This window comes from Copadichromis virginalis, linkage group LG12, assembly GCF_057382275.1.
Source record: "Copadichromis virginalis isolate Kocher_CV1m ecotype Utaka linkage group LG12, C_Virginalis_male_GT1.1, whole genome shotgun sequence".
Classification (NCBI taxonomy): domain Eukaryota; kingdom Metazoa; phylum Chordata; class Actinopteri; order Cichliformes; family Cichlidae; genus Copadichromis; species Copadichromis virginalis.
Genome location: NC_140629.1, coordinates 33,811,034 through 33,837,692, shown reverse-complemented (window position 1 = coordinate 33,837,692; position 26,659 = coordinate 33,811,034). Strand labels below are relative to the sequence as shown.

Here is a 26,659-nt window from a genome sequence, read left to right as displayed (position 1 = left end):
CTCCTCCTGGTGGGACACCTCACCCAGGAGGCGCTCAGGAGGCATCCTTGTCAGATGCCCGAACCACCTCAGCTGGCTCCTTTCGATGTGGAGGAGCAGCGGCTCAACTCTGAGCCCCTCCCGGATGGCTGAACTTCTAGTAATGATGAACAGAAGGAGGAGGACACAAGTGGAAGGTTTTGTGAAGTGGTCTGGGAGAAATTATCTGCTTTCTGAATGTGAATAAGTCCAAAGAGATTAACTTTTGAAGGAAGATGGCAGCTACACAAACTGCGTCTATCATGGGACAGCATGTGATGGAGGCTCCTGGGTATCCACATTGACAACAGATTGAAATGGAAGACCAACACTGAGGCTATGGAATGCAGTCTACTTAGATGTGGTCTGCTGAAGGAGCAGCTTGGTACTTGTAACTGATTCCTGTCAGTTACATGATTTATGACATTGCATGCAAACAGTGTTTCCTTATGTGATGCAATCATAATTCATTCAAAGGCCAAAGGATATCAGTGACAAACCTTTATTAATTTTAACGCCCACTGTTATTCTTGCATTTTTGAGTACTCTAGAAGATGGGAATGCCTGCCAACACATGATGAGAGACAATAATAACCCAGGTAATGTCAGTTATGCAAATTATTTATGCAAATGTACCATTTATAAGATTGGGGAAACCTGCAGTCAGCGGAGACTGATGAAGTCACTTGGATGAGTGACGAAACGTTTCTCCCACAAAACGCTACATCCAGATGAACAGAATCAACTTTTGGAGATAATGTCAGTTATCTGTCATTAGATTTTAATTATCTTTTCACTCATTTTAAATTATACTCTCCCTTGTAGGTGAAAGTTGTGTTAGGTGGATGGCACAATACATAGTCTTCAGTCATTGAATGAGCTTTTTGAGCAGGCAGATTGTAAAGGGAATTTCACAAGAGTACCTCTTTCCTTTAAATATAATCAATCCCACTATACAGTGCTGTGCAACAGCATCATCCCTCACTTCTTTTAGATTCTGCTTCCAGAGAGCTAGACTTGAGCAGTCTTGAGCAACTCTTCTTCAGGCTTTCTGAAAGTCATTTTTTCTGTGGACATTGACTGCTTTTTCAGGTTTGGACAATATGACCTCAAATCAAAATCATGATTAATTTAACATTTTACTTTGATACAGTTAATGAACAATTATTATTATTACTGTTATCATCATTTGGCTCTTGTCCTTATATTTGATCGACAAGGCTTGTGCCGTAAATTGGGGACAATATTGTCAGAATTTAACAAGATAAAAAAAAAATCAAGAAATAACTAAGATGAGCAGGTTTATGTCATTTATAAGTTGTGAATGTCACTTTTGATTAGTATTTGATTAATTCCTCAGCTCTATTTTTCTTTCAAGCATTGGTTATTGGCCATTTTCACAGGAATTTTCTTTTGATTTCTGCATTTGTTGAGCCACTTAAGTTTGTTTGTTTGTTTGTTTATTAAGCCATCCAAGGGATGAACCAGTGTTATGTCTTCACAAAACAAACAACATAGCAAATTTTAAATTGCATCTTTAGACAGTTTGTTACTTGCAGGTTGTCACAAAAACATCAATTTTGTTCCCATTTCTTTGAATCCACAAAAAATATAAATAATTAGACAGTTTGATAGTGGGAACATTACCATGTTGTATTAAATTAACTGATTTTGCGATTTTAAAAACCGTGGCAATACAATTAGAAGTATTGTCAATGTGTAAGTTAAAGTCACCGACCTAAATGAGCTGAATTCTCCGATTGGAGAATTTATTTTGGAATTCTGCAGGGAATTTAGGAGTTTGGTTGATCGCAATATAACTAACTGAATTTTTGCATACAATTATGAATGATAATTCAAAGAAATGAAATAAACCGGAAGCAGATAATGTTATATATATAATATTTCCAGTTTGGTGCTTTAAACATGGATTTAAGTGCAGAAATACAGTACAAGATAACATGATAATGTGCAGGCAAGTTCTTTTGGTAGGAGACCTCAGGAGAGGTGGAGAGTTTATGTCTCTCAGCTGGCTTCATAGTGCGTCTACCTGAAAGTGCTGGAAGAGGTGGCTGGGAAGAGTGGCATCTGGGAATCTCTGCTTAGATTAGTGTCTCAAAAAAGTCTCAATGATAAGCCTGCAATGTGTTGGTGTTGCAATTGTTTTTTTTCTGTTTCAGTCCCCATCATTGCTCATTTTGGTATAAAACTATTTTTGTAAATTATAACTAGTCAGATTTTTCTCATAAAGACAATGTATGATACATTTATTAGCATGTAGACTATGTTTTTTTCAGATGCTGAAACCTGTTAAGTTCAAGATTTCAGGGATAACCATGTTTAGTTTTTGTGTTTCAGTGGCCGCTGTAGTTCCTGGAGAAGCATGGGCTGTGGGGAGTTTCTGCAGGATCATGATGAGTCATGATACTTGAGGCAATGCCAAATATATGCCATGAGTTTTTAATGTCATCTTCATTTTAGGGTGACTGTGGCTCAGGTGGTAAAGTGAGTGGTCTACCAACTGGAACTTTGGTAGATTGATCTCTAACTCCCACAGTCCACATGCCAAAGTATCCTTGGGCAAGATACTGAACCCCTTTTGTTCCCAATGCATCAATCGGCATTCGAGTGAATGGATATTTGCATGTTTTAGCTTGTTGTTCTCTTTTAGTGCCCACTGTTCTTCTCAGCTCTTTGAGGAGTGGATTGCTGGTATTTAAACTGTTGACAGTGGTTTGTTGATCTATCTATTTTTCAAACATATCTCTTATGAATAATATAAAGCCATTTAAAGCCAGTAAGAAAATGTCCATCACAAGGTCGAAGCTGCAATCATTGTATGGCAAACTGATTTTTATATTTATGTGTCTCATTGAGATTAAATATCTCTTTTTCAAGAGAGACCTGATCAAGATGGCAGCAGAAATTGCAACAAATGTAACAGGACAGCTCTATAAAGGCGTTTCAAGTAGGACACACATGTACAATAATGCAGAGTTACAAGTATATTTGCAAAACAGAACATTTCTTTATTTTATATATAAATTCCTGTTAACCACTGTGTATTTATCAGAAAAGAGGATATTAGACACTGAAAAAAGGAAAGAGAAAAAAGCACGAAACCCTGGGAATCACTTTTTGGCACATGACCACTTGCATGCTGAGTGATGACGATATCCGAGATAACTAAACCCACCTACAGTTCATTTAAATGCCCGCGCACGGTTCTCTCCGAGTTCGTCACAGTGTCTCCCGTTGCTCTGTATTTATAAAGAACCCCGGTGAGCAGAAAGGCACAAGCGTGCCTCGTCTCTAGAGAGGCAGAGCGCGTTTCAGCGACTTGGAGACGTCTTTGGATGAAAGAGCTGGGTAGCCGCTGCTGACGCCGAGAAGCAGGAGCGCAGGAGTTTTAGCCCAAGTTCACCGCAGCAGGTCGTTGTGCCGGCGACCTTAACTCAGGGGTGAGTTCTTGTTTTACTTCACTGTCCTCCCTTTATTTTTTCTTCTGTCTCCGTGGAAAATGGGGCTGTGCATTCCGCTGGTGGACGAAGAGCTTAAGAATAAATGGAGCGCTCTTAAACTAATGTGCAAACCAGTTTTATTTCAATATTATTTGTCATGCACAGCAGTAGATTTGGCAGCCCTTTGCTGCTGTTTTTTTTATTTTATTTTATTTTTATTTCTGGGAGCAAAAGTGTCACCAGAACTTGTTGCTGAGAAAAATAAACACTATATCCGCGGTCTATGTGAACATTTTACGATTTTCTGTCGAATGTATTCAGTGAGAGGAGCAGTGCAAAATAAAATTATTCTAGTTTTGAATTTATTTACCCATAGATTTTTCAAAAAGTAATAAAGGGCATTTTTAAGCTAGATGTTGCTCTATATTTAATTGATGTCATTTGGTCGTCTTTCCCAGTTAATCTTTGTTTCCCGAGCATTGGCAAGTGTTTTTCTTAGCAACACGCAGTTTCGCTTTGGATTTGACAACAGAAATCAGACATTCTTGCTTTCACAGCTAGGGGGTATTGGAAAAATGTGTAATTTGGTTCTCGGTTTTTTTTTTTCTATTTGTTAATTTTATTTATTTATTAATATTTTACCTTAGTATAGGTATTTTTAATAAACTTCTCATTTGTTCGTTTTGTTGCTTCTGCAAGCAGAGTGGGGACAGTTCCCGAAATAAATCTCACCTGTGTGTTTGTTTGGCGCCTTGCCGGATAATCTCTTAATCCGCTAAAACAATGCTGTTCGGTCCATATTATCACCCTAACATTATGTATTATGTGCAGCCTCGATGTTCCCTTTAACAACATGGCACTGAGGTATAAGGGGCCGACCTGTTAAAATAATGCTGCCTGGTACCCAGTTCATTCATTTTCTTAGTGGCAACTTTTATGAGCAACATGTGAGCACAACATAAACATTTGTAAAGTTTTTAATACTGTCACTGGGTCCTTGAGAGGAGACGACCTCCGATCCCTCTTTTCTCCCATTGGTTCACGCCATATTGAAAACTTTGGTGTAAAAATGAGTTATAAGTGGGCAGTTTATCACTTCAAACGGTAAATTATTAGAAATGAGTTATTAAAAATGAAAACATACATGCAAACTTTGCAGAAACAAACTCAACCAGGAGTTACCAAAAACATTAAGAATTAAGGAATACCTAACAAGTACTTAATAACTCTGGACTATTACAGTAGATCGTGATTTGAGTCAGATATAGGCTATGTACGTACACATTTGTCAACGAATACGGGCAAGCTATAAGCCACATTGCATACAGCTTAGTAAACAGTTGTTTGCCCACTCTAGATAATAGCATTGTAACCTAGTTAACATTTAGACGACTATGACCACTATGTTGCCTAACAGATAATCGTTCTACCCAAACCAAACAGAGCGGCAATCTCAAAAAAGATTTTAATCCTCATATTCAGAGCACATTTCCATCACTTTCCACGTCTGTTATTGGCAATTTCCTATCTTCGTGGGGTGCAGCTACAAAGGAGGACTCCAGCACCTCAGGAGAGCTAAGCTAATATTTATGGATTAGTGGCAGTTTTTCCCAAGGCTATGAACTGAAGCCATGACCCCGCCCCCCGGAATGTGTGATTTCACTTGTACGGGAGTGGTTGTTTGATGAACTGATTCAACTAAAAGGTTTACATGCCTTTAGTAAATATTGGGAAACGTGCATATTGTCATGAGAGCTTTGGAGAAGTTGATTTTCTGTCAAGTGGATTTCTGAAAAGTAGGCAAGAGTTCAAAAAACCCTCTCTAGATTTTTTTTAAAGATTTTTTTTTTACCTTTTTTTTTTTTTGGAATAACCAAAACTGGAATGTGAAGACCGTCAGCGTTCAGAGGGGCGCTGACCTTGGTGCTGAATTATTTCTGCTATGCAGCAGCATGCCTGCCCTTCTTTACTGTCTGCGTAGCGGGCGCACTGAGCAGCTTTACTTGAGTGCCTACTGTACATTTGCAGGCGCCATCACCCACGCGACCAGATGTAACGATCTCAAAGAACAAATGTAGTGGCGTTGAATTAAAGAGGTAAACGCATTATTGTAGCGTCGTGAAGACTGACACGTTTTTTTTAATCATCTGTAAAGTTCATTGGAAGTGCAGAGGCTTAAGCATGTGGTGAAAGACAATGCACTCCAGACTGGTGTGTGTGTGTGTGTGTGTGTGTGTGTGTGTGTGTGTGTGTGTGTGTGTGTGTGTGTGTGTGTGTGTGTGTGTGTTAATTACTGAAACCTCAAACAAAAGTGAAACCTTAGCTATTACCTTACCTGTGTTTCTAATGGTAAGAGCAGCAATCCTACCATATATAAGTACGCCAATCCTGTGCTTAAGCATGCAAAGTATATGTAAATGATTCATTATATCAAGTACCCCCAGGAAATCATAGAGATCAGAGAAAATATTATTAGATCACTGTCACTGGTGCATCAACTCAATGATGTATTAAGAAAAAGAAATAAGTCCAAATTGTACCAGGTTCTTGATCAAATGCAGCAGGAAATTTTTCCACTAGAGAAATCAAATATTGACATTCCAAAGTGCAATTAATCTTTCAGTTTTTATATACTCAATATTTGCTTTTTTAAACATTACAGAACATGGCCATGTGATAAGTAGGATAATATGCTTTTCATGTTTATGACAATATTTTGCATCTGTAGCTCAGCAGGACTTAATGATCTGTGTAACATTACCTTGTGAAAGCACTCTGCTTTAATGACTCATATACCCCTCTGTGACTGATGTTAAATTAACACACTGTAAACAAATCATGCTGTCAATGTAATTTCATTCAAAACTAATAGAACTTTTATTTCCCTCCTCCTCTTTCTACAGAAATCTTCCTGAGGACACACTTATACACACACAGACAAGCACACACAATTACACACAATACACAGGCACCATGCAGGAGTCGGAGCCTACAGTGTGCCAGCTCCAGCCCAACATCATCTCAGTGCGCCTTTTTAAGAGGAAGGTTGGCGGTCTGGGCTTCCTGGTGAAGCAAAGAGTTTCCAAGCCACCTGTCATTGTGTCAGACCTCATCCGTGGTGGAGCAGCTGAGGAGTGTGGCCTGGTGCAAGTGGGCGACATTGTTCTGGCAGTCAACAACAAGCCCCTGGTGGATCTGTCATATGAACGGGCCCTGGAGACACTGAAGAATGTGATGCCTGAGAGCCATGCCGTGCTGATTCTCCGTGGGCCTGAGGGCTTCACCACACACCTGGAGACCACGCTTTCTGGAGATGGGCGCCAGCGTACAGTGAGGGTCACACGCCCTGTGTTACCATCATCAAAGTCCTACGAGCAGTGGTCCCCTCTCAACGCATTGAGCCCTGGGCAACAGCAGCAGGTCAACAAGGATAACCAGCTAAGAGCCATTGAGAACCTCTCCTCTCCATCCATCACCCAGTCCCTCCTACAGAGGGGAGGCATGCAAGGCCAGGACCCCCTGCTGATGAGGGATGGGGGCCGTGGAGCTCTCCTGTGCAACGGGCTGGAGGAAAACAATGAACTGCTCAAGGAGATTGAACCAGTGCTGCGCCTCATCAAAAACAGCAAAAAGGAGATCAATGGAGAAGGCCAGAGGAATGCTGGGAGAAGAGATGCCGAGATTCAAGTGGCCTGGTAATTTGTGATGTGATACAACCTTATTGATCCCTTAGTTAAAGTGTCTTTGTCCACCATCCTCTTCACAGTGAGGGTTGCCGTCAGAGACCAGATAGAATTAGACTCAGGATGCAGTTCAAGGACTCTTAAAGATGGTGGCTATTGGCTGACACAAGAACTTGCACCTGGTCTTGTGATTGAAAGTATCCCTGTTCACTCTGCCACCCCGAAGATTCTGAACTACCTGACGCATCTGTGTTAATTAGCTGTAATAGACAGTCTCTCATTCAACTAATATGACTCAGCTTACAGTGCCAAGTAATTATCGTCTGCCTGCTGGTCTCTAGCAAGCCTCACTTAAAATAAAATTGCTCACAACATTTCTCAGGACCAATTCAGTTGGTATTCTTCTACTGCTGAACCAGCTGCTTTATGTAGGCTTACAAATACATCCTTTAAACAGTTTGGCAGTTTGTCAAACTTTTGCTTTTTTATAGATGTAAAGCTACTTTTCTTTTTACTTTTTACTTTTTTTTCTTTTTGCTTGCTGTATGCATTGAGGCTGTTTCACCAGGATTAAAATACACAGCATGTGAGCATTTCCCAGTAGGCAAGTGCTTTATCAGTAATGGATGCGACTTCCTACATTAATCATGGATAATTAATTAGTTAATTAGTTTTCTGTAACATAAAGCTTTACAGAAAAAAAATGTATTGTCTATCAGTTTGTAAGTGAGCTGCGCTTCTTACGAACAGCCCCTCTTGGATATAGAGTTCAGGTCCTGCGGTATTTATGCATAACAGTAGTTTTGAAAAAGTGCAAAACTGGTAACAATTCTGTTTATTTTACACATTAGACTTTTATTTTATGATTTATTGAGGAAGACTTGGATTTCTTGCAGTTTGTTTAAGTTTTCCCTCTAGATGAGTTTTTCACAAGGCTTCTAAGTCAGGGATAATATAACATCCTCGATTCAGTCTACATGCTCTGCACAGTGTACTGTTATCGGCGTCTCAGTTATCTACCATTGTACTCCCACGACCAATTAAAATCAAATTGAGGCTGCAGTCTCCTTGAATCAATATCTCATTCTTGACCAATCCATGTGCATCCTCCTCTCTTTCATAAATACCCTTTGAGTGATTCATTGCCTTCTTGAGAAACACGTGCTCTGAAAAGACAGAACACAACAAAAGGAAAAACCTCAATGCAAAAACACCAAAGTGTATGGTTAAACAACCGTACCTAATGCTGCCACCTGTGCTCCCACAAATAGGGATTTAAATACATTTGATTGTGCATGCTGAGATTTGTTCAGCACTGGTAAGAGTCAGTTAACTTAATTCTATTTTGCTGTCGGAAAATTATTTCTAAAGAGATGCTGAGGAGAGAAAGGTTAGAGTGATGAATAATACTAATATATTTTTTAATACTAAATAATAAATTTTTTTTAATCTCTGGTCATTTTTTCATTGCAAATTATACCTATTTGCACAGAAAATAAACTCACATTATAGCCAGTGTTGCTTGTTTTCAGAGGAGAAGCAATTACAGTTTCACAATTAAGCATGAGGTTGAGTCAGAGCTAATGACAAATGACACATGCAACTTCTCTCATTGTTTCTGCATGTTTGAACTCCACCTCCGATTTGTGGGGATGAATATGATCTCGCAAATTGCGGCAATAAAGAGATACAGTGTGACAGGGGGTGTGAAAGGGAGAAAGGATGCCTGTGAGAATTTACAATTAGCATGCACGCATGCTTATGGGGGTGGGGAGGGGGAGTGTGAAAGAAAGTAGGAGGCACAATGTGCGTGGGCGCTTTCGATTGGAGGAACGCAAACTTGAAATCACACAAAGACGACTTTGGTCTCATATGGTTTGCAAGAGCGGCAGCTCAGGGATATCCCTTCCCCCCTTTCTCATTCAATCTCTTAGGATTAGATAGTTACAGCTCACAGAGAGCTCTCACTGTTCATATGTTTTTTTTCTTTTATCTCTGATGAATAACAGCCGTTCATACTGTAGGGCTATTTACTGAAAGAAAAACAGATCTGCGGTCAGTCACCTTGATTCACCATCTGTTTATGCATCTCTGTGTCTGATTTTCGATTCAGGAAAACACTTAAATCTGTATTTTCTTACTATTACACACACAAACAGTTTAGGCTGTAGAATTGAACTAGTAATAAACACATGAATTTCTAAACAAAGACCACATAGGCAAGAGATGCTAAACGGATGTTTTTTCACTACCACTTATTTGCATGAACTTGCAAAGTATTTTCAGTTCAATTTAACAACTTAAAAGTAGCAGAAACACTTTTGAAATGAACTTAAAATCTGTGTTTTCAGTGTAAAAGTTTAGTCACATAAATGTGTCTGACTGAAGCAGTGAGCTATGCCTGTCTTTGTGCACCCACTATGTTCTGAACAGAGAAATTCCTTCGTGGGTGTGCAGAGCTTTTAAAAATTGTACAGGGTTTCCTTATTTAACAGTATTTTAGAGTGTCTACAGATCCTCTTTTTTTTGTTCGTTCTTTGCAAAACGGAATGCTTGTTTGATGTGTATGTGTATGCATGTCTTGGATGAGGTTTTAAATTAAAATGAAAGATTAGTTTGCACCAGATGCGAGTTTATACACCTGACAGAAAATTGTATCTGACTTCTAGGGACCTTGGCGTGGGAAATGGCACATCCCCACAGCTGGTGCCAGATAATGACAGAATGCTGGAAAACATGCCGGTGGTGCTTAACAATGCTGACACTGACAAGGTAAAGTGAAACAAATTCCCAGCCCTTGAAATGATTTAGAGTGAAAGAAAGCAGGTGTAAGCATAAGTTTTTCATCTATACTTTGATAGATCAAGAATTTGGAAAATAAACCTTTTTGTGTTCCCTGTGTGTTCGAGTCTTCCTGTGCAGGCTTGGTTAGTTCAGCTGTGTAATGCATGTAAATCTGTGACTGCCTTTATGGTTCTGTGCCCTTAAAACAATCATCCACAGTGTTCTATGGTCCCATGCATTCACAAACTGAGCATGCACATCCATGTTCTTTTTACATTGTGCAAAGCCTTTGCTTAAGATCCTATCACCTAGACATTAGATCCAACCATCAGCAAGATTGTGCAGCATTAAACCCAGATTATGCCTTCTACACAGAAGGATCTGGCCACAGGTCTAAATGTCAGCGATAGGGATAGTAATCTGCACATGGTTATCCCACTTCAAGGCCCCATCAATGAGACAGGATGGCCTAATGAATGCGTGCAGCTGCTGATCTGTCTCGCACCATCAAATGTGACCCCTCTTAAATTGATCCATCCTCTCAGACCTCCACAAGAGAGAGTGTTAATGTGGATGCTTGAGAGAATATATGTATGAGAGGGTTAGAAAGTGGGAGGGAGGGGAGATATGGATGGTGCTTGATAACAGAGTAGAAATGTTTAATGGAGTAAGAAGCCATATGTCTTTCATTGTCGTGTGTAGTTGCTAAAGTTGAGGAAGCCTATTTGCCTGTGAGAATGTGTGTTTGGGAACTGGAATCAATGTGTGTCCAGTATATGTGCACTTACTCATGCAGCAGGAACCTCCCCTGCAGGCGTTTTGCTAGACACTCATACTAACTTTGATGGCTCCCTGCTTAGTACTTAATGTGACAGACTCAAGTACAACAATAAGTTCATTATAAACACAAAAGTTAAATAGTTTCAGAAAATGGAGATGATTTTTTCCCCTTTTTGACTACAAAGATTTTAAGTGACACATTGATGCCCTGCAAATTAGTTTTCTCACTTTGGTGAAGGATTTTCCATGTGTCTCTCACTTAAGCTTCTGCATAATTTAATGTGTAATAAGCTGACTGAAAAGGCAAGGTGGTGGGATGTTCTCTCATATTCAACCGTCTAGTGATTTATGGAGTCACCAACTCTGATACTCCACTGAAAACAGAAAATATGCCTCTGTGCTTCCTTTTTTTGCACATTATGGCTTAATCATCACTGAAGAAGGCATCAGTTGTCAAATCAGAAATGTATTTGTCTTCAAAATCTAAAATATAGAACATATCTCTTCTCTCAAACTCTCAATTTCATTCATTTCTCTATTCATATCTACATCTGTCCTGTGCGCTTCATCTTGATTTCCCATCAGAGGGTTTTGTTTGGGTGGGTGGGGAACTTTACTGCATAACCACATTTACCAGAAAATGATTATGCCCCATTATGAAATCATTTTCATCTAATTAGCTTCAATTATCTTAATTTCTAGCACCATGGATCCTCCCTTCTGACATAACCACACCTTATTCTTGATATTGAGGGCTCAGGATTTAAAATAAGAGATAAGTCTGTGTGTAATATCTTGGGGAGGACTGGGTCATTTAAACAGATAAAGCATGATACATGCACCAGCAAATGCTTTTTTGACATTAGGCACTGGAACATATTATTTATGCAGTTTTGCCATTCAAAATACTTGTGGTGCCAACAATATTATCAGTTGAAGACTGTAATAGCAGCTGTTGCTAGCAGATTTTATCAATAAACTGCAGACTTTGGATGGAAATCCAGTTTTCTTTATTTTTTTGTTTTATTCTTCTTTATTTTGTTTTGCTGCTTATCACCCTCAAGTCTAACAAAGACTTAGGCAGACCTTCACTGGATTAAAACAAAACGAGATTAAGCCTTTCTTCTATTCCCTCCGATGAGAAATGTTTATGTCATATCAGACTTAGAGTGCTGATTTATTCATGAAAGTGGCCCGTTTCACATGTTCCCACACCAAACTGGGCAAAAATGCACTTTCATGATGTGGTTTGAGATTCTCACTCCAAACTATGTTTAAATTAACAGATAGCAAAACTTGCAACCAGATTATGGGAAGAGCAAAAGGAAACACCATCCCTTAAGTGTCTTAAGACCACTGGCTATGGTGTGATTATGTTTTAGGTTGTATTATCTTTGCATTTGTAAACAGTGACCATCTTTGTACAGTACATTGGGTCATAACAAGGATGACAATGGGCTAGTCTTAGGCAATCACTTTTTCCCCTTACCTAACTTGAGCTGTTACAATCAAATAAACAAACAAACGCATAAAATAATTCATTTTACCTGGAAGTTAAACATGTAGGGAGAATTATTCTAAAAGGATCTTGATGGCAGAAAAAACCCACATCTATACTGTATTTAGCGATTGTTCAAAGAAACGCGGTTCTCTGAAACTTGCAGATAGCGATAAAAAATAAAAATAAAATGAAATAAATGTAAATGCCAAAGCTATCTTCCAGCCCGTGAGCAACAAGCCTTACATTCAAATGATACACAACTTTTATTTCTTTTTTAAGTCAGAAAGGCTTAATTTTTCCACATCTGAAATACTTTGCCTGTTTGATGTGCATTCTCCTTATGGTACAATGATCTTTCATCTTATCCACAACCTCACGTCATATCTGAGGTGCTCGGCGGGGGTTATTGTTGTTCGAGCATTAAACACACTACTTGTGCGTGTAAAATCAGATTCTATTCACTCCTTCCTACAGTTTGAGAGGACATCAAATGACAGTGAGACCCCACAAGTGTGACACTGTCGGTATTCATTGCTCCAGCAAGCATGCAAGCAAGTATTTCAAAAGCTGCACCACTGTTTGACTAACAAAGCTGTGGAAGATGATGAAAGAGCTTCCAAGGTGTGCAATTGATTACTCTGATCTTTGGCAATCATTTGCTGCCTTCTCCAGGAGCTCTTACAGTTGGCTTTGGGGTTAAATTGCAGCCATTCATCAGTCAATAGCTACAGTACTGGAAAACCATGTGAGCCTAGAGTTAGCTTGCCATCAACCTGCTGTTAAATGCTGATTGCCTTTATTCTGGAGAGAAATGGAGAAAGGAAAGAATGCAGATGGTTTCTGTGCATAGGCCTGAGTGAGAGAGACATAAGCACAATCACAAATCAATATTCCTTGAGAACAAAGGGCTGAGGTTCACTGAGGCAGCCAGTTGAAATGCTTTCAGATATTTCACATAGTATTCTTACGTCAAACTCTCATGTCCAACTTTATGCACTCAAATCCATTTCCTGGCAGTGGGAGGTCTGCGTCACTTTTCAACTTACTTCGGTATGACTCCCAGTTATAAACAATCTATCCAGTTTCCACCAAAAGTATTACCAAGGCCAGAACATATTAGACAGTTAAAGTACAAGGGTCTGAAGAAATGAGTCATGTGTGAATGTCTCTGTGTTTTTTACAGCCTCCAGCTGAGGGCAGGACCTCACCCAGTAAGTCACTGCAGAATGGCAGCCCTTCCAAATGCCCCCGCTTTATAAAGATTAAGAACTGGGAGACTGGCACCATCTACAGTGACACACTCCACCACAGCTCCAGCAAGGTAAGACAATTAAAACTCACCTGAAGAAAAGATCCTTAGGATCACAGAGATCAAGGAGCCTGCTATAGCATCTGTGTTTGTCACAGAAAACCATCCTAGCAAGGGTGAGAAAGATTTGGATTATGCAATTATGTAGTATGCTGTTTCTTCACATTCTAAATCCCTTTACTGAATAAGAAAGATTAGAACTACTGGCAAAAAGAAACACCTGTATGATGCAATCTTAATGCAATGCAATATTGTGTTTATATTCTTTATTTTATTTTATTTTTTTAGTGTTGAAACCTGCAAGTAGTGATGCATATAGTACAATTTTTCTAAATCACATCTTCCCATAATCTTCAGCCTGTTGTACTTTTAGACAAATAAACTATATTCGCTTTACGGCTGACATCGCTTAAGCAAAAGAACAAAAGCAAACTCCTAAAAGCTGAAACATGAAAAAGTGTTTGGCTTTTATGCTTGAAAAATGTTTTGAGACTATGTGCAATCAAATGGAGTTCTGTCTCACAAAACAAACTGCTTAATTCTCCCGAAACAACCACAGAGTTTAATAAAGAGTGTACTCATTATTGAATTGAATCACAATGTACTGGGGGTTTTCATTGTCACGAAATATGGTGAATACTGATAACAAGTTTAAAAAGAGAGTGTGTGACAAGATTCTGTAAACACAAAGGTTAATACAAGATTTAATAATTTTATCAGCTATAACAAGAAATATAGTTGTGATTTTGCATTTGTTGACATATCACAAAAGGGGGAAACAGATTGGTTTTCCACAGCTTTTATACTGTAAGCTGACTAACAAAGTTGACAGATGTCTGTGACTTAAATGGTAATCTTGAAGGCACTGATGAACATAAAGTACAGTGTCTTGGTTGACTGAATATGCATTTAGCCTGCAGACTTACCAACACATAATCTGCAAGTCAAGTAGATTGGAAAACAATAGCACAGCATGGCGTCTGCCTTTTCGCTGCTTCTCGCTAACCATTCATACATTAGTAGAATCCTGTCTGAACTGTTGGTGATTCAGCTCATTAGAATTAAGCAGGAAATCAGGGGGGTTAGGTAAATCTAGGTGAAGCTTATTAAACAATTAATTCTTCAGACCAAAAAACAACATATCATTGGGACAGCTCACATGGTCAGATAGTGACTCACGTAGTCATGACTCGATGACTCAGCATTTTCAGAAGAGAGTGCTGGGAAATTAAATACGTAATGTTTAGTGGATATTTTTGTCCAAAATGCTGATACATTCATGAATCAGTAACATGAGTGGCTCAAGAAAACCAATTCATTCATCCCTTTATCAACCATCTGCAGCTGCTTTAATAAACATTACTAATGAAAGGCATTAAGTGATACATTAGGATTCATAAAATCAGTAGATGTACCTTTAATACTCATCGTGAGATGTGAATATTGAACAGAAAATGATGATTTCTGCTTTGAGCTAATGCCTAACCTCAGCATGATAACTGACTCGGAAAGCCATTGTTGAAGCGAGTTTAATGCAGTGTATCATACAGCACTGATTAAATGGCATGATCACAAAGTGTGTCAGTAGTTTTCCAGGTGTGATCATTTCACATAACATTTTCACAGGTGTGATGTGATCAGTAGGCTAACTTGAAGGCAAAAATGCGGCAAATCCAATGGTGCAACAGAGAGTTCACCCTCAGCCACAACAAGTTTTAAAAATTCAAGGAATAAAATAAAAAAGAAAAGAAACTTGTAAAGTAAAAGAAACTTGGCAAACAGGTGGATCTTAGGCCTCTGAAGGTTCTTATCTATATCATATATTCTGATGTTGTCAAGTTGCCTAGAAACCCTATAGCAACGGGCTAAGATTAACCATTTCTATTCACCTGTAACATATCAGAAAAAGTTTTTTTATTTGACAACAATAGCATCACATTCAGAGCCACAAAACTTGAATTACACATGATATATTATGACACCATCACTTTTCCCAGCAAAACCCCACAACTGGACTACAAAACATCTGTATAGTAGAACAGAGCTTGAGCATCACAGGCGAACCACAATAATTGACAAAAATTATATAATAATGTATTACATTTAAAAAGCTACTATAAATGCTATAAGATCGAAACTGGAGATTATTTTTGTGGTTTTGAGAATTTGTTATCAAGAAATGCTGATTATTGGTTGAAAACAAAGAAACAAAACAAAAGTCTGCACTATTAATGGCTAATCTTTTCTTGCTCCATCAATCTGCTCTGATTCCCTCTCTACATAGACTCTGGAGCTCTGTGATAACATTGCACTCTTCTTTTCGTCTCCCAAATAAGAAATAATTAATCATTTTTGAGAAGTAATAAATTCAGAAATTCTCTTAATTGTTCAAGGACAAAAGCTGTGCACATATTCAATATAATATTTATCAAAACTCATAATGAGGCACTAATTCTCTCATTATAAAAATGTTAATTGGGTCCATCAATAATGGAGTGTTTGGAAAACTGCAGCAATAAAACCTGTGTTTAATTTTGGTGATCACATGACTACTAGTAATTTCAAATCAGTAATTATCTTTCCTGTAGTATAAAAATTAACACTGGAATTGACCTTTGAACAGATCATCTTTTCTTACTTCTCACTCATTGCAATTTGGTGTCTTTGGTTTGCATTCAAAAATATTAACGCCGAATTGGGCAAGTGAACCATGGCTGTGAACTTGATTTAATGAAATCTTTAAATACAGTTAATCATCAAGTTTTCAAAGATTAAAATTCCATCTTATGTAAATGAATGAATAAAATATTTTCTTACAAATTGAAAGAAAATAATAACAAAACTTCACAAATAGTTAATGATAAATTTGGAGTTCCTCAAGGTTCAAGTTAGGGTTCTCTGTTGTTTAGCTTTTATGTTCATGATGATAAACTGACACTTGTCCATCTACTTCCCACACATGTGCTGATGACACGGTTAACATGTCATTAAAAAGTGCCCCTTTCGACATTTTATCTTCTTTTTGTTTTCAGTTTTTTTAGGTTTGTTGTTGTTGTTTTTTACATGGCAGTTTTCAGTACAGTTTTCAAATGATTGTTTCATTTATTAAGTGTCACAAAATCCTGAAATCAGAAACGAGGCAAACACGTTTTAAAATAATGCACATGGGTAGATTTCTGTGACTACACGAAGTCAGTAAAAATATGTGGTTATTTTTCTCCAGACAGTTTATCAGTTTATCAGACAAATTCAATCTAACTGTAGGAGGGAGAAGACAATATTTAAACAACTAGGTGTCATAACAGATCCACTGCTTACATTTAAAGCACAAGTTTTCAAAAATGTGAATGGAGTCCATTTTAAACATATTAGGAGTGATTTAACTACAAAGGGCTCAGAGGTGTACATGAGTGTTATGGTTTTTCTGTCAGATGAAGTATTGTCTTACCAGCTGGACAAGTAGGACCACATTACAGTCAGTAAATACTATTTAGGATGATTCTGCAAAGATCAAAAATGAAATTCAAATCATAACAGTAAAACTGAAACAAAAATGCTTTTTATTAAAATAGGAACAACATGATTAAACTGACTGCTGTTTTACTGGTGTGTTTGCTTCCAGTGAACCATGTTTTCATTTGTCAATGTAAGGGATTTGAGCCTCCATGGAGGCTTATTCAAGTCAGTCTGAAGCCATTGTGCATCTTTTATAACTATTGCTTTCCCTTACATTTCCATCAGAACATTGTTTACTAAGTAGCTGAATATTGCATCACAATAAAACATCTAAGCACAAGAGCTCAAATTCATGTTGGGCTTTCCTAATGTCTAATGATTTCCTAACTGTGACTGTCATGTTTCGAGGGAGCAGTGAACTCAAAAAGACTGTGGAAGCTGCACCAGATGTATATAAAGCATGCAGACCAAACTGACCACAGTATCAGCATTTCAATGCATGCTTCATTCCAGATACAGAATTTGAAACGCTCATGGTGTATCAAACACAGTTGGATAGCACCACCAAAATGAATGCACCCTGACGAAGAAGAAGCACTCCATTCTTGAGCGACATGCTTCCCGCATTTTTGCATCTTTGTGGAGAATGATTCATACAGCAACAGGATAATAAGCCCAAACACACATAAAAAGCTTTGTTAGAGTACAAAGGACAATGAAGACCTGGAAGTGGTGACTATCATGTACTTTACCATTTATAGGGGTATTTAAAGACTGAGAGAAAGCCTGTACCAGATTCAGTGTATCATGTCTTTACTGAGGTCCTATGATGGTTTCCCTTGTTTTCTGCCAGTGTACTTACTGATAAATATAGCTTTATACCATTTCAAATAACAATGTCAGTGTATTTGCAAAAAATCACTTTCTTATCCACTCTGTATGACATCTGCATGATTTCATGGGGATGTGAAAGATTGGCATACTTAATGCCATAAGACTTGAGATTCATGAGTATCTTTCAGTGATTCAATGTGTCACAAAGCTGATATTGTTATTAATGAAAAACTGTGCTGCAAACCTAATGCAACACATTATCTTTACTGGTGTTCTTGGACTTTAGGACCTAAAACAGTGAGGTGGTAGGGTGGCTCTAATTGGTATATAAGATAACCTCTAAATAGTTTGAGGATAATACCTCAGAAAGCCTCAGCTATGCAAAGACTAAGGTTTGTAGCTTGAACCCATCCGCTGGAACGTTGAAGACAATATCATTACACTGCTAAGCAAGACACAAATAGGCAAAGTTCTTCATGTTACTCGTGCACGGGAGAAACCGGACAGAGCGCCGTCCCTTCGCTTGACCCCAGTTGCTCTCGTCCGTCCTCCCATAACACTGTCCTTTTATTGAGGTTACATGAATATGCATAGGTTCATTAACATACGACGTCTACATACAAACAAAGAGTACCTTGCCTGTGTGTGTGTGTGTGTGTGTGTGTGTGTGTGTGTGTGTGTGTGTGTCTGTGTGTGTGTGTGTGTGTGCTATCCATTTTCCTAAACTGCTCGGTCCACCTATTTTGTTTTCTATTTTGTCATGCAGCTAAAGTTTCCTCCTCTAGTTAGTAAGCCAGTCTACCAAACACAAGGTGAGCTGTGCTGTTTAAGTATTCACCCTTCAAGACACTGCAGGCATTTGTAAACAGCAACCGGCAGCCTAATTACTTTGGTGACTTATCGAACAGGCTGTCACATGCATCCCAATGAATGGTCTGTAATAGCATTTTCAGATTTATTGTATATCACAGACTCTGCTGTATTCGTGGATGATCCGTCTTTTTCGAAAAGGACAGCTGGCTGGCATGAATGCCTAAAGCAGGATGAGGAGCGGACGTGCTGGAGCACAAGTGATTCCTTTGTTTTATTTTTAACATTCTGTGTTTTAATCATCAGTTTTCTTATTCTCCTCTTACCTTCCACATCCATCATCGTACTTTAACCACCACCTTTTTTGTTTTTTAGTCTTATTTCTGTTGTCTTTTTGTTTTGTTAATTATCTTTTCTTCAACCTCCTTATAATTTTACGTACTTTGCTTTTTTTATAGCTCTTCCTGAGTTTCTCTCTCAACTCCTTTTCACATTTTCCCTTTTCTTGATTTACTGTGATGTTGTTTGTGCAGTTCAACAGAATTTTTTTTCCTTTTTCTGCTCTTGCTGAGTGACGTCTTAGGTTAGTTGGAAGGGTCAAAGTTTTTGGGGGGGCACACTGTTGGTGCATGTCTGAGTGTTTGGACAGTGTAAGTGGGTGGCTCAGTGTAACAAGCCAATTTTAGCACTGCAAGGGTCACTGTCAAATTTCCTCTTCAACTGCACGCCTGTGCTATCATTTCTGTCGTGAGCTTTTGCTCACTCATTCGTTTTCTCTCTAAGCTGGTGACGGCAAACCAAAGTGACAGCTGACTTCAACTTTAATCACATTAAAGTTACCAAACAAGGTTGCTATGAGCAATTTTCTCCTTGCATCTGCCTGTTTCACTGTCTTTCGTTCTTTTTTTTTAATCTTTCCTCCTTATTCTGTCTTCCTGTCTCAGCTTAGTGGAACGATACCAATCTATGACTCACCGACTTACTCATTCATTAACATGCGTGCCAGCCATGTGTGAGTGATATTGTGAAAGAAATGTAACAGTTACAATCTTTCTATGCATTAAGTGTCCAGGAATTGTGAAGAAATTATCTTTATTTGAATCAAGTAGAATATGATCATAACCATGATATAACAAATACCTGGTGAGTGGATGTAATTTACCAAAGCCATGTTGCTTTGTATATTAAAAGGTTAGGAGTAGGTCTTAATAATAATTAAAACAATAACTACAATCTAATGGCAATTATTGGTAAGAAAGTTTTGAGGTAAATGTGCCTGTCAACAGAATTAGCATGTTTTATGGTGTTACTGTCTTGAGTTCTTATAACTGAAATTACGACTGTTTTACACAAAGCCAAAGTTAAAAGACCAAGAAAAGAATTTTAAATGTGCATGCAAAATTACAGTCCTTTAGTTCTGTTTCATATCAAGTAACACAAAATTCTGCCTTTTAATGATGTTCTTAGTTTGTATACAAACACAAAAACAAAGATCGATGCTGAACATGTTTTGCGAGTGAGCGGAATGTTTCGAGGAGAGTGAAAGATAAGAAGTAAAAGAAAATAACCACCTGGTTATGCACACAATCAAGATGATTTAAGCCATTAAAAGCTAGGTTCTTGTTTATCAGTTTTGGAAAGTAAGATATATTGATATACAAAACCATAAAATGAAGCCAGTTGTTATTCTCTCCACACTCATGCTTTGTATGTTGACAAATTAAAGGAGGTTAAATTAAAAATAATAATACATTCATCCAAATCCCTCTCTAATCTGTGCATGTTACTTTTCTTTTCAGATGCCAATCTGTTCCGAAAATGTGTGCCTTGGCTCTGTGGTGATGCCCAACCAGCACATCCGCAAACCAGATGAAGTCCGAACTAAAGAAGAGCTTCTTCCACTGGCCACCGATTTCATAGACCAGTACTATACCTCTATCAAAAGGCAAGCAAACTGTGTGATACCTAGACAGAGTTTAAGTCTCAGAGCATGTACCAACGCAAACAAAATTCTGTGAAACAGGAGAAATAATAGCAATTTCTTATGATGTTGTGCTCTTTAGGTTATTTGTGTCTTTTTATTCTTATAGTACTATATAGTGTATTCTTTATTCTAGTCAAAACAATATGCAGAACAGAGTAATTCCATACAGGACTGACTGAAACCTAGACAGAGACACATCATTAGGCCAAAAGAAGATATGTACCTGATCTTTTATTTTATGATACCCTGTCCTGTCAACAGGTATGGATCTAAAGCCCATGTGGACAGGCTGGAGGAGGTGACCAAGGAGATAGAAGCTTCAGGAACTTATCAACTCAAAGATACTGAACTGATTTATGGAGCCAAGCATGCCTGGAGAAATGCTGCCAGATGTGTGGGAAGGATTCAGTGGTCCAAACTACAGGTAATTTCAGAATGCCTGAAATCCATGAATGCTGTTGTCTAAGATTTGTGCTGTTAATGTTTTTTTCTGACAGCTTGTCAATTAATGTAGACAGTTATATAGATGGATACATCTCTGCCAACATTTAGATGTTTTCCTATTATGCACTCATAATACTTCAGACTTCTTGTTTTTATATTTGCTTTTCAGGTTTTTGATGCCAGAGACTGCACAACAGCCCATGGAATGTACAACTACATTTGTAACCACATTAAGTACGCCACCAACAAAGGGAATCTGAGGTAAACACATACATATAGTGCAAAGTGCTCAGCTCTTTTCTCAAGCCTTCTTTTCCTTTATTGTCTTTTCTTTGATTTGGTACTGCTCGCCATGTATTCCTTCCACTGCACTTGTTCCTCTCTCCATGTGTTGCCCCCATCACGCCACTCTTTCTCTGACTACCCTAACTTGACCCACTGTCCCATCTGTCAGCATTCTCTCTTAACGCTGTATCTGACACTATCTGCAGCCTGTCTATCTATTTGTCAGCATCTCAGCACCAATTATTGCCCTGTTGGTAAAGTGCCAGACCTTACTAACAAGCAGTCATTTGTCAGACCTGCAAAGCCTCACTCACTTTCTGCCAAGTCCTAATCACATGTGACACCTCACATTTACTTCTTGGATGATGGATAGCTTCTGACTCATTACTACACTTAGCCTGGCCTAGGGAAGTCAACTCAGATATGCATGCTGAAAAGAGCCATTATAATATCCAATCCACAGCTCTCTGGATGGCTGGCTTTAATATAAATGGCCACAGATTCAGAAATAGGAATATAATTATCACATGGTGAATTGAAAAAAATAACTTGGTTCTAAATAACTCCAAAAAAATTATCATATAATAGTATCTTATTTTATTTTTATAAAAAATACTGTGCTCTTGTATGATACTCTTGGTCTACATACTGATAATATTATATAAAAAGTAGCACTGTACAAGGTAACAAGGTTTAAAAAGGTTGCAAATAAACAAAACATTTCATGTTTCTGAATATCTACCATTTTTCTAAAAACTCTATATAGTCATAAACTATTTATTAATCCTTTCAATATTAGAAGAGGAAGAGAGCTCACACATTTTAATTACTGGCCTTAAACCTGTCAATTATTCATTAGTAAGGAACTTATCAGCTGTTTAGAAATACTTATTAATAACTGTAATAACTCCTTTACATAATAGTGATAACTTTATAAAGAAAAAGATCATTTTAAAATGTATCATTACTTATGAAATGCAGATGTCAAATGGATCTGTGCCAAAATTACTTAACACAGGAAAATGTTGTCATATACTGTAAAATTAGCACATGTATGTTAAGTTTTCTTATACAACTCTTGGCTTTATTTAGTTCTACACTTTATATAATTAAAGTAATTGGAAATTAAAAATGCAGACTTTATATTACTGATTATTATTTAATGATTGCATCCTTTGATTAGACCAAGACTGGAACAAAGGTGTACAGATGGTAAAATCAATAAATAAATCAGGTTTCTGTCCTGGACAAGACCCCAGTTGTACGGCAAAAAAGCAATAGAAATCATTATCCAAGTCAACAAAACAAACAAGGTGGAAGACTGAGGTGACAGAGGAAGCAAAATCTCAAGAATGCAGAATTTACTCCTGATTATTTAATTTATATCACCTCTTTTTCAACAATAAAGCAACTCCTGTTAAAAGAAGTCAGGTAGGCAGCTAAACTTGAAAAATGAACAAGTAAAACATTGGGGTCACTGGGAGATAATAATATTTTGTTTCTATATGTTACTTTAACAATACAGCTGACACCTTACAAGGCTGTACAAGGCTTAATGTTGTACAGATGATGATTATTAACACAACTGGCACAGATTGACACCAGCTGCTTAGTATTCTCCCCCCACACGACTTACAACCAGCTTAGTAGTTTTAACACTTTGACCCAGTCACAGTATTAAACGGTAACAGTATCATGTGGAGCAGGCCAAAGGTAGCTAAGCTTTGGCACTTCTCTGAGTCTTTTGAGATGTTGAAATTCATTTCCTTCAAGTTGATTACTGACACAGTGCTAACCATCTGTTAGGAATGTTGAAAATGTTGAGAAATTTCCAAATATTAATATATTTGGAACTTTTTCCCCTTGACTTCAATATGGACAGAACCATTGAATAATAAAAAAAATGTTGTGCCTATATTGTATATTAATAACATGTTTTTATTAGCTTTTTCTGTTTGTTTTTTGCAGGTCAGCTATCACCATATTTCCTCAGAGGACAGATGGCAAACATGATTTTCGAGTGTGGAACAGTCAGCTGATTCGCTATGCTGGCTACAAACAGCCTGATGGACGGATCCTGGGAGATCCTGCTAATGTTGAATTCACAGAGGTACACATGAGGAGTTGTGCTATTAAATGAGTAAAGTAATGTTTTTTTTCTTTTATTATCCTATTTGTTCGAAACTTACATGTAGTGTTTGGTCATTAGATTTGCATGCAGCTTGGATGGAAAGCTCCAAAGGGTCGTTTTGATGTTCTGCCCCTTCTGCTGCAAGCCAATGGGAATGACCCTGAGCTGTTTGAGATCCCTGAAGACCTCATTCTTGAGGTGCCAATCACACATCCAAAGTGAGTTATGTCTTTCATCTTGAAAATGCAAAAAAAGAAAAGAAAAGAAAGAAAAAGAAAGAAAAAACATACAGAATCTAGCAAAAATAAGAAGAGAGGGGGCTGCATTAAAAGATCCACCCACTCAACATCTTTTAACAATACTTCTAAAACAATAGGGTGCTTTTAAGCCAAGAACTATGATTGGGTTATCGTCAGTTTCCAACTGTGCTGATTATTCCAAGAAAACACTGCTGCCTGTGCTTTATCTGTTGCTATGCCAGCTTTTGTGGTAACCATGGGGCTTGTTAGTGAAATTTTAACTTTCCTCCTGTTTTTTATTCTTATGTGTTCTATTACTTTTAAGAAAACTTTTTCAACAATAGCCACTGTACACATGCCATAAAAGCCATTGATATTTAAAGTGTTAAGCTGCTGCAGTCCTATAATATGTGCAATCACAGTGAAGAATTAGATATTACATCTACAGAAGTTTTCACACCTTCAAAAAGCTATACAACAGGTTATCAGTGCATCACTGCATGCTACCAAGAATATTTCAGAATCCCTTGATGCACAATTCTCACTGTTAGACTCCCCTAAAATTGGCATCTCTTGCTCCATACCCTGCATCAGCTGGCCTTGAGCCTGGCAGCAGCTTGGCACAGGCCAGGACCACCAACGGTGTCTCATCATTACACAAGATTAGACCCAGCTCTGGAAATAATGCACTGAGAGCAGTGTTATCAATCCCCTTAGAGATTGCAGGGAGTGAGTGGTGGGAGGTAGATAGAGGTCCAGCTTGCTCTGTCCAGCACTGACAGTAGATTTCTTTGTGTTAATGCTTGTTTTGGCTGTCGTCCCTTTTTAAATTATGTGTCTCAGGAGTAATTACTCGCGCTCTTGAGGATTTTAGAGACCATTCACATCACTAATGAAGCAATGGATAATATCCTAAATTCAGTAGGGATTATAATGAGTAGAATTATGTGAAATAGCAGCCCTTAGCTATCATGTCCCTGTTTGCTCAGGTATGAGTGGTTTAAAGATCTGGGTCTGAAGTGGTACGGCCTCCCGGCGGTTTCCAACATGCTGCTGGAAATTGGCGGTCTGGAGTTCACGGGCTGCCCCTTCAGTGGCTGGTACATGGGCACAGAGATTGGTGTGAGAGACTTCTGTGACAGCTCACGCTACAACATTCTGGAGGTACAGTGTTGTGCCAAAATACAGTCATGTTCCATTGGAAGAAGAGAAAAGAATTTCAGGCACAGATTGACTGAAGCCATGTGCAGAGAAGAAAGCATGTATTGTGTCACTAAATGAGCCTGTCAGAATGCAGTTCTTCTTCCTCCATGTTTTGTTGCAAATCCTTTAATATAAAAGAAAACTGTGGTACTTTATACTTTAATATGTTTACCAATATATTTTTCTATAGATGGGCAAATTTAATTGTAACCTATTTTGTAATATTTAACAATCAGATCTTCAAATTATTTTAGGGCATGCAGTATAAATATATATGTGACATAGCATATAATTAGGGAGACCAGAGTGTTTGCTATTTTTGCATGTATCACATTATTCTGACAAGTGAAGAAAATTTCAGTCAGAGTCGTCCAATTATGAAGAGCACTTCAGGGCACATGGGTGCCAGCTTTGGATTTGTCTGTGCTTGCAGTGATGACGAGGGCCATTTGCTTCAGTACAGCATGACCACAGCACAGCAACTCTACACAGAAATGAAATGCTAAAGTTTATGTCACTAAAATTTTCAGTCTCAGGTATGTCAGGCATTTTTTTTTCTGTATTATATAGGAGGTGGCAAACAAAATGGCCTTAGACACCAGAAAGACATCCTCCCTTTGGAAAGATCAGGCACTCGTGGAGATCAATATTGCTGTCCTTCACAGCTACCAGGTATTGAAATCTGTGATTTGAAGTAAGTAGATTTTTAACTTCTTAAAGTTTTTAGACAGCTCCTTGGAACAACAGTGCCTACAGTTATCTTGGACTCAAAGTGGCTACTGCTGAGCAAATTCCGTGGTGAAGTGTGTTAAGCCATGTTTATAACAATTTGTTGGTGTCAAAATGACTAGATATTTGTGATCAAATTATAGCTTGATACTCCACTGGTTTATTACAAGATGTGCAGCTGTTTGTTTGTTAATAGCACTTGACCATTGTAAGCATTCAGCGTATCCATTTTAATGCACTCATGAATAATAATAAAACACTTATTTGGTTGTGACATAATTCATATCCATCCATCTATGCTACCTATTCTTAGACATGCAAAGTGACCATAGTAGACCATCATTCAGCCACAGAGTCCTTCATGAAGCACATGGAGAATGAGTTTCGGGTGCGAGGCGGCTGTCCTGGGGACTGGGTGTGGATTGTGCCTCCGATGTCAGGAAGCATCACGCCAGTTTTCCATCAAGAAATGCTTAACTACCGCCTCAGCCCTTCTTTTGAGTACCAGGTGAGTAAGTCATTCCACATACCACACACCATGAGATCTCTTTGATTTAAGATCACCTGATTTTCCTTCTCCTATGCAAAAGCCCGATCCATGGAATACCCACGTGTGGAAAGGGGTCAATGGGACACCCACAAAGAAAAGAGCCATTGGATTCAAGAAGCTTGCCAAGTAAGTGTGCTTGGTTTTACTTAATCATTCATTTCTTTTCCCTTTTTTGTCTTTGCACTGTAAGAGTCAAAGCTAAATTGCAACTCTAAATGTGAAAGATCACAAATGATTTGTATTTGTTAATTTAAGGCTAAGCAGGTATTCACTTTGCAAACAAAAGTTAGACACATGACAAAGACGCTGGCGTGCTCAGCAGTGAAATTCATCCAATCAACCCCTTAAGGAGTAATCAGAATTTTGTCAGTGTTTTGTTTGTGTATACATGCACTTGTGCGCGTGTTCTGCTATTATTATAATTGCCTTGAGGAGATGACAAGCTAGGTAATCACAAC

At 38.1% G+C, this 26,659-nt stretch overlaps 1 protein-coding gene across 2 annotated transcripts in view; it reads left to right on the top strand.

Moving 5' to 3' along the window:
- The first annotated feature begins 3,378 nt into the window (after window positions 1-3,378).
- The window catches only part of nos1 (nitric oxide synthase 1 (neuronal)), a 40,252-nt gene continuing 16,971 nt past the window's right edge, over window positions 3,379-26,659 (top strand). The window contains exons 1-13 of one of the 2 annotated variants that reach the window (XM_085476191.1): window positions 3,379-3,479; window positions 6,383-7,174; window positions 9,832-9,934; window positions 13,411-13,548; window positions 20,436-20,581; window positions 20,882-21,044; window positions 21,234-21,325; window positions 23,318-23,459; window positions 23,559-23,698; window positions 24,709-24,883; window positions 25,493-25,594; window positions 25,965-26,159; window positions 26,242-26,327. In XM_085476191.1, the coding sequence (XP_085332317.1) occupies window positions 6,453-7,174; window positions 9,832-9,934; window positions 13,411-13,548; window positions 20,436-20,581; window positions 20,882-21,044; window positions 21,234-21,325; window positions 23,318-23,459; window positions 23,559-23,698; window positions 24,709-24,883; window positions 25,493-25,594; window positions 25,965-26,159; window positions 26,242-26,327 (2,204 nt within the window). In that variant the 5' untranslated portion in view covers window positions 3,379-3,479; window positions 6,383-6,452. Of the gene's footprint in view, window positions 3,480-6,382; window positions 7,175-9,831; window positions 9,935-13,410; window positions 13,549-20,435; window positions 20,582-20,881; window positions 21,045-21,233; window positions 21,326-23,317; window positions 23,460-23,558; window positions 23,699-24,708; window positions 24,884-25,492; window positions 25,595-25,964; window positions 26,160-26,241; window positions 26,328-26,659 lie in introns of those variants that run through there. The other variant, XM_085476190.1, reaches the window with a different exon arrangement.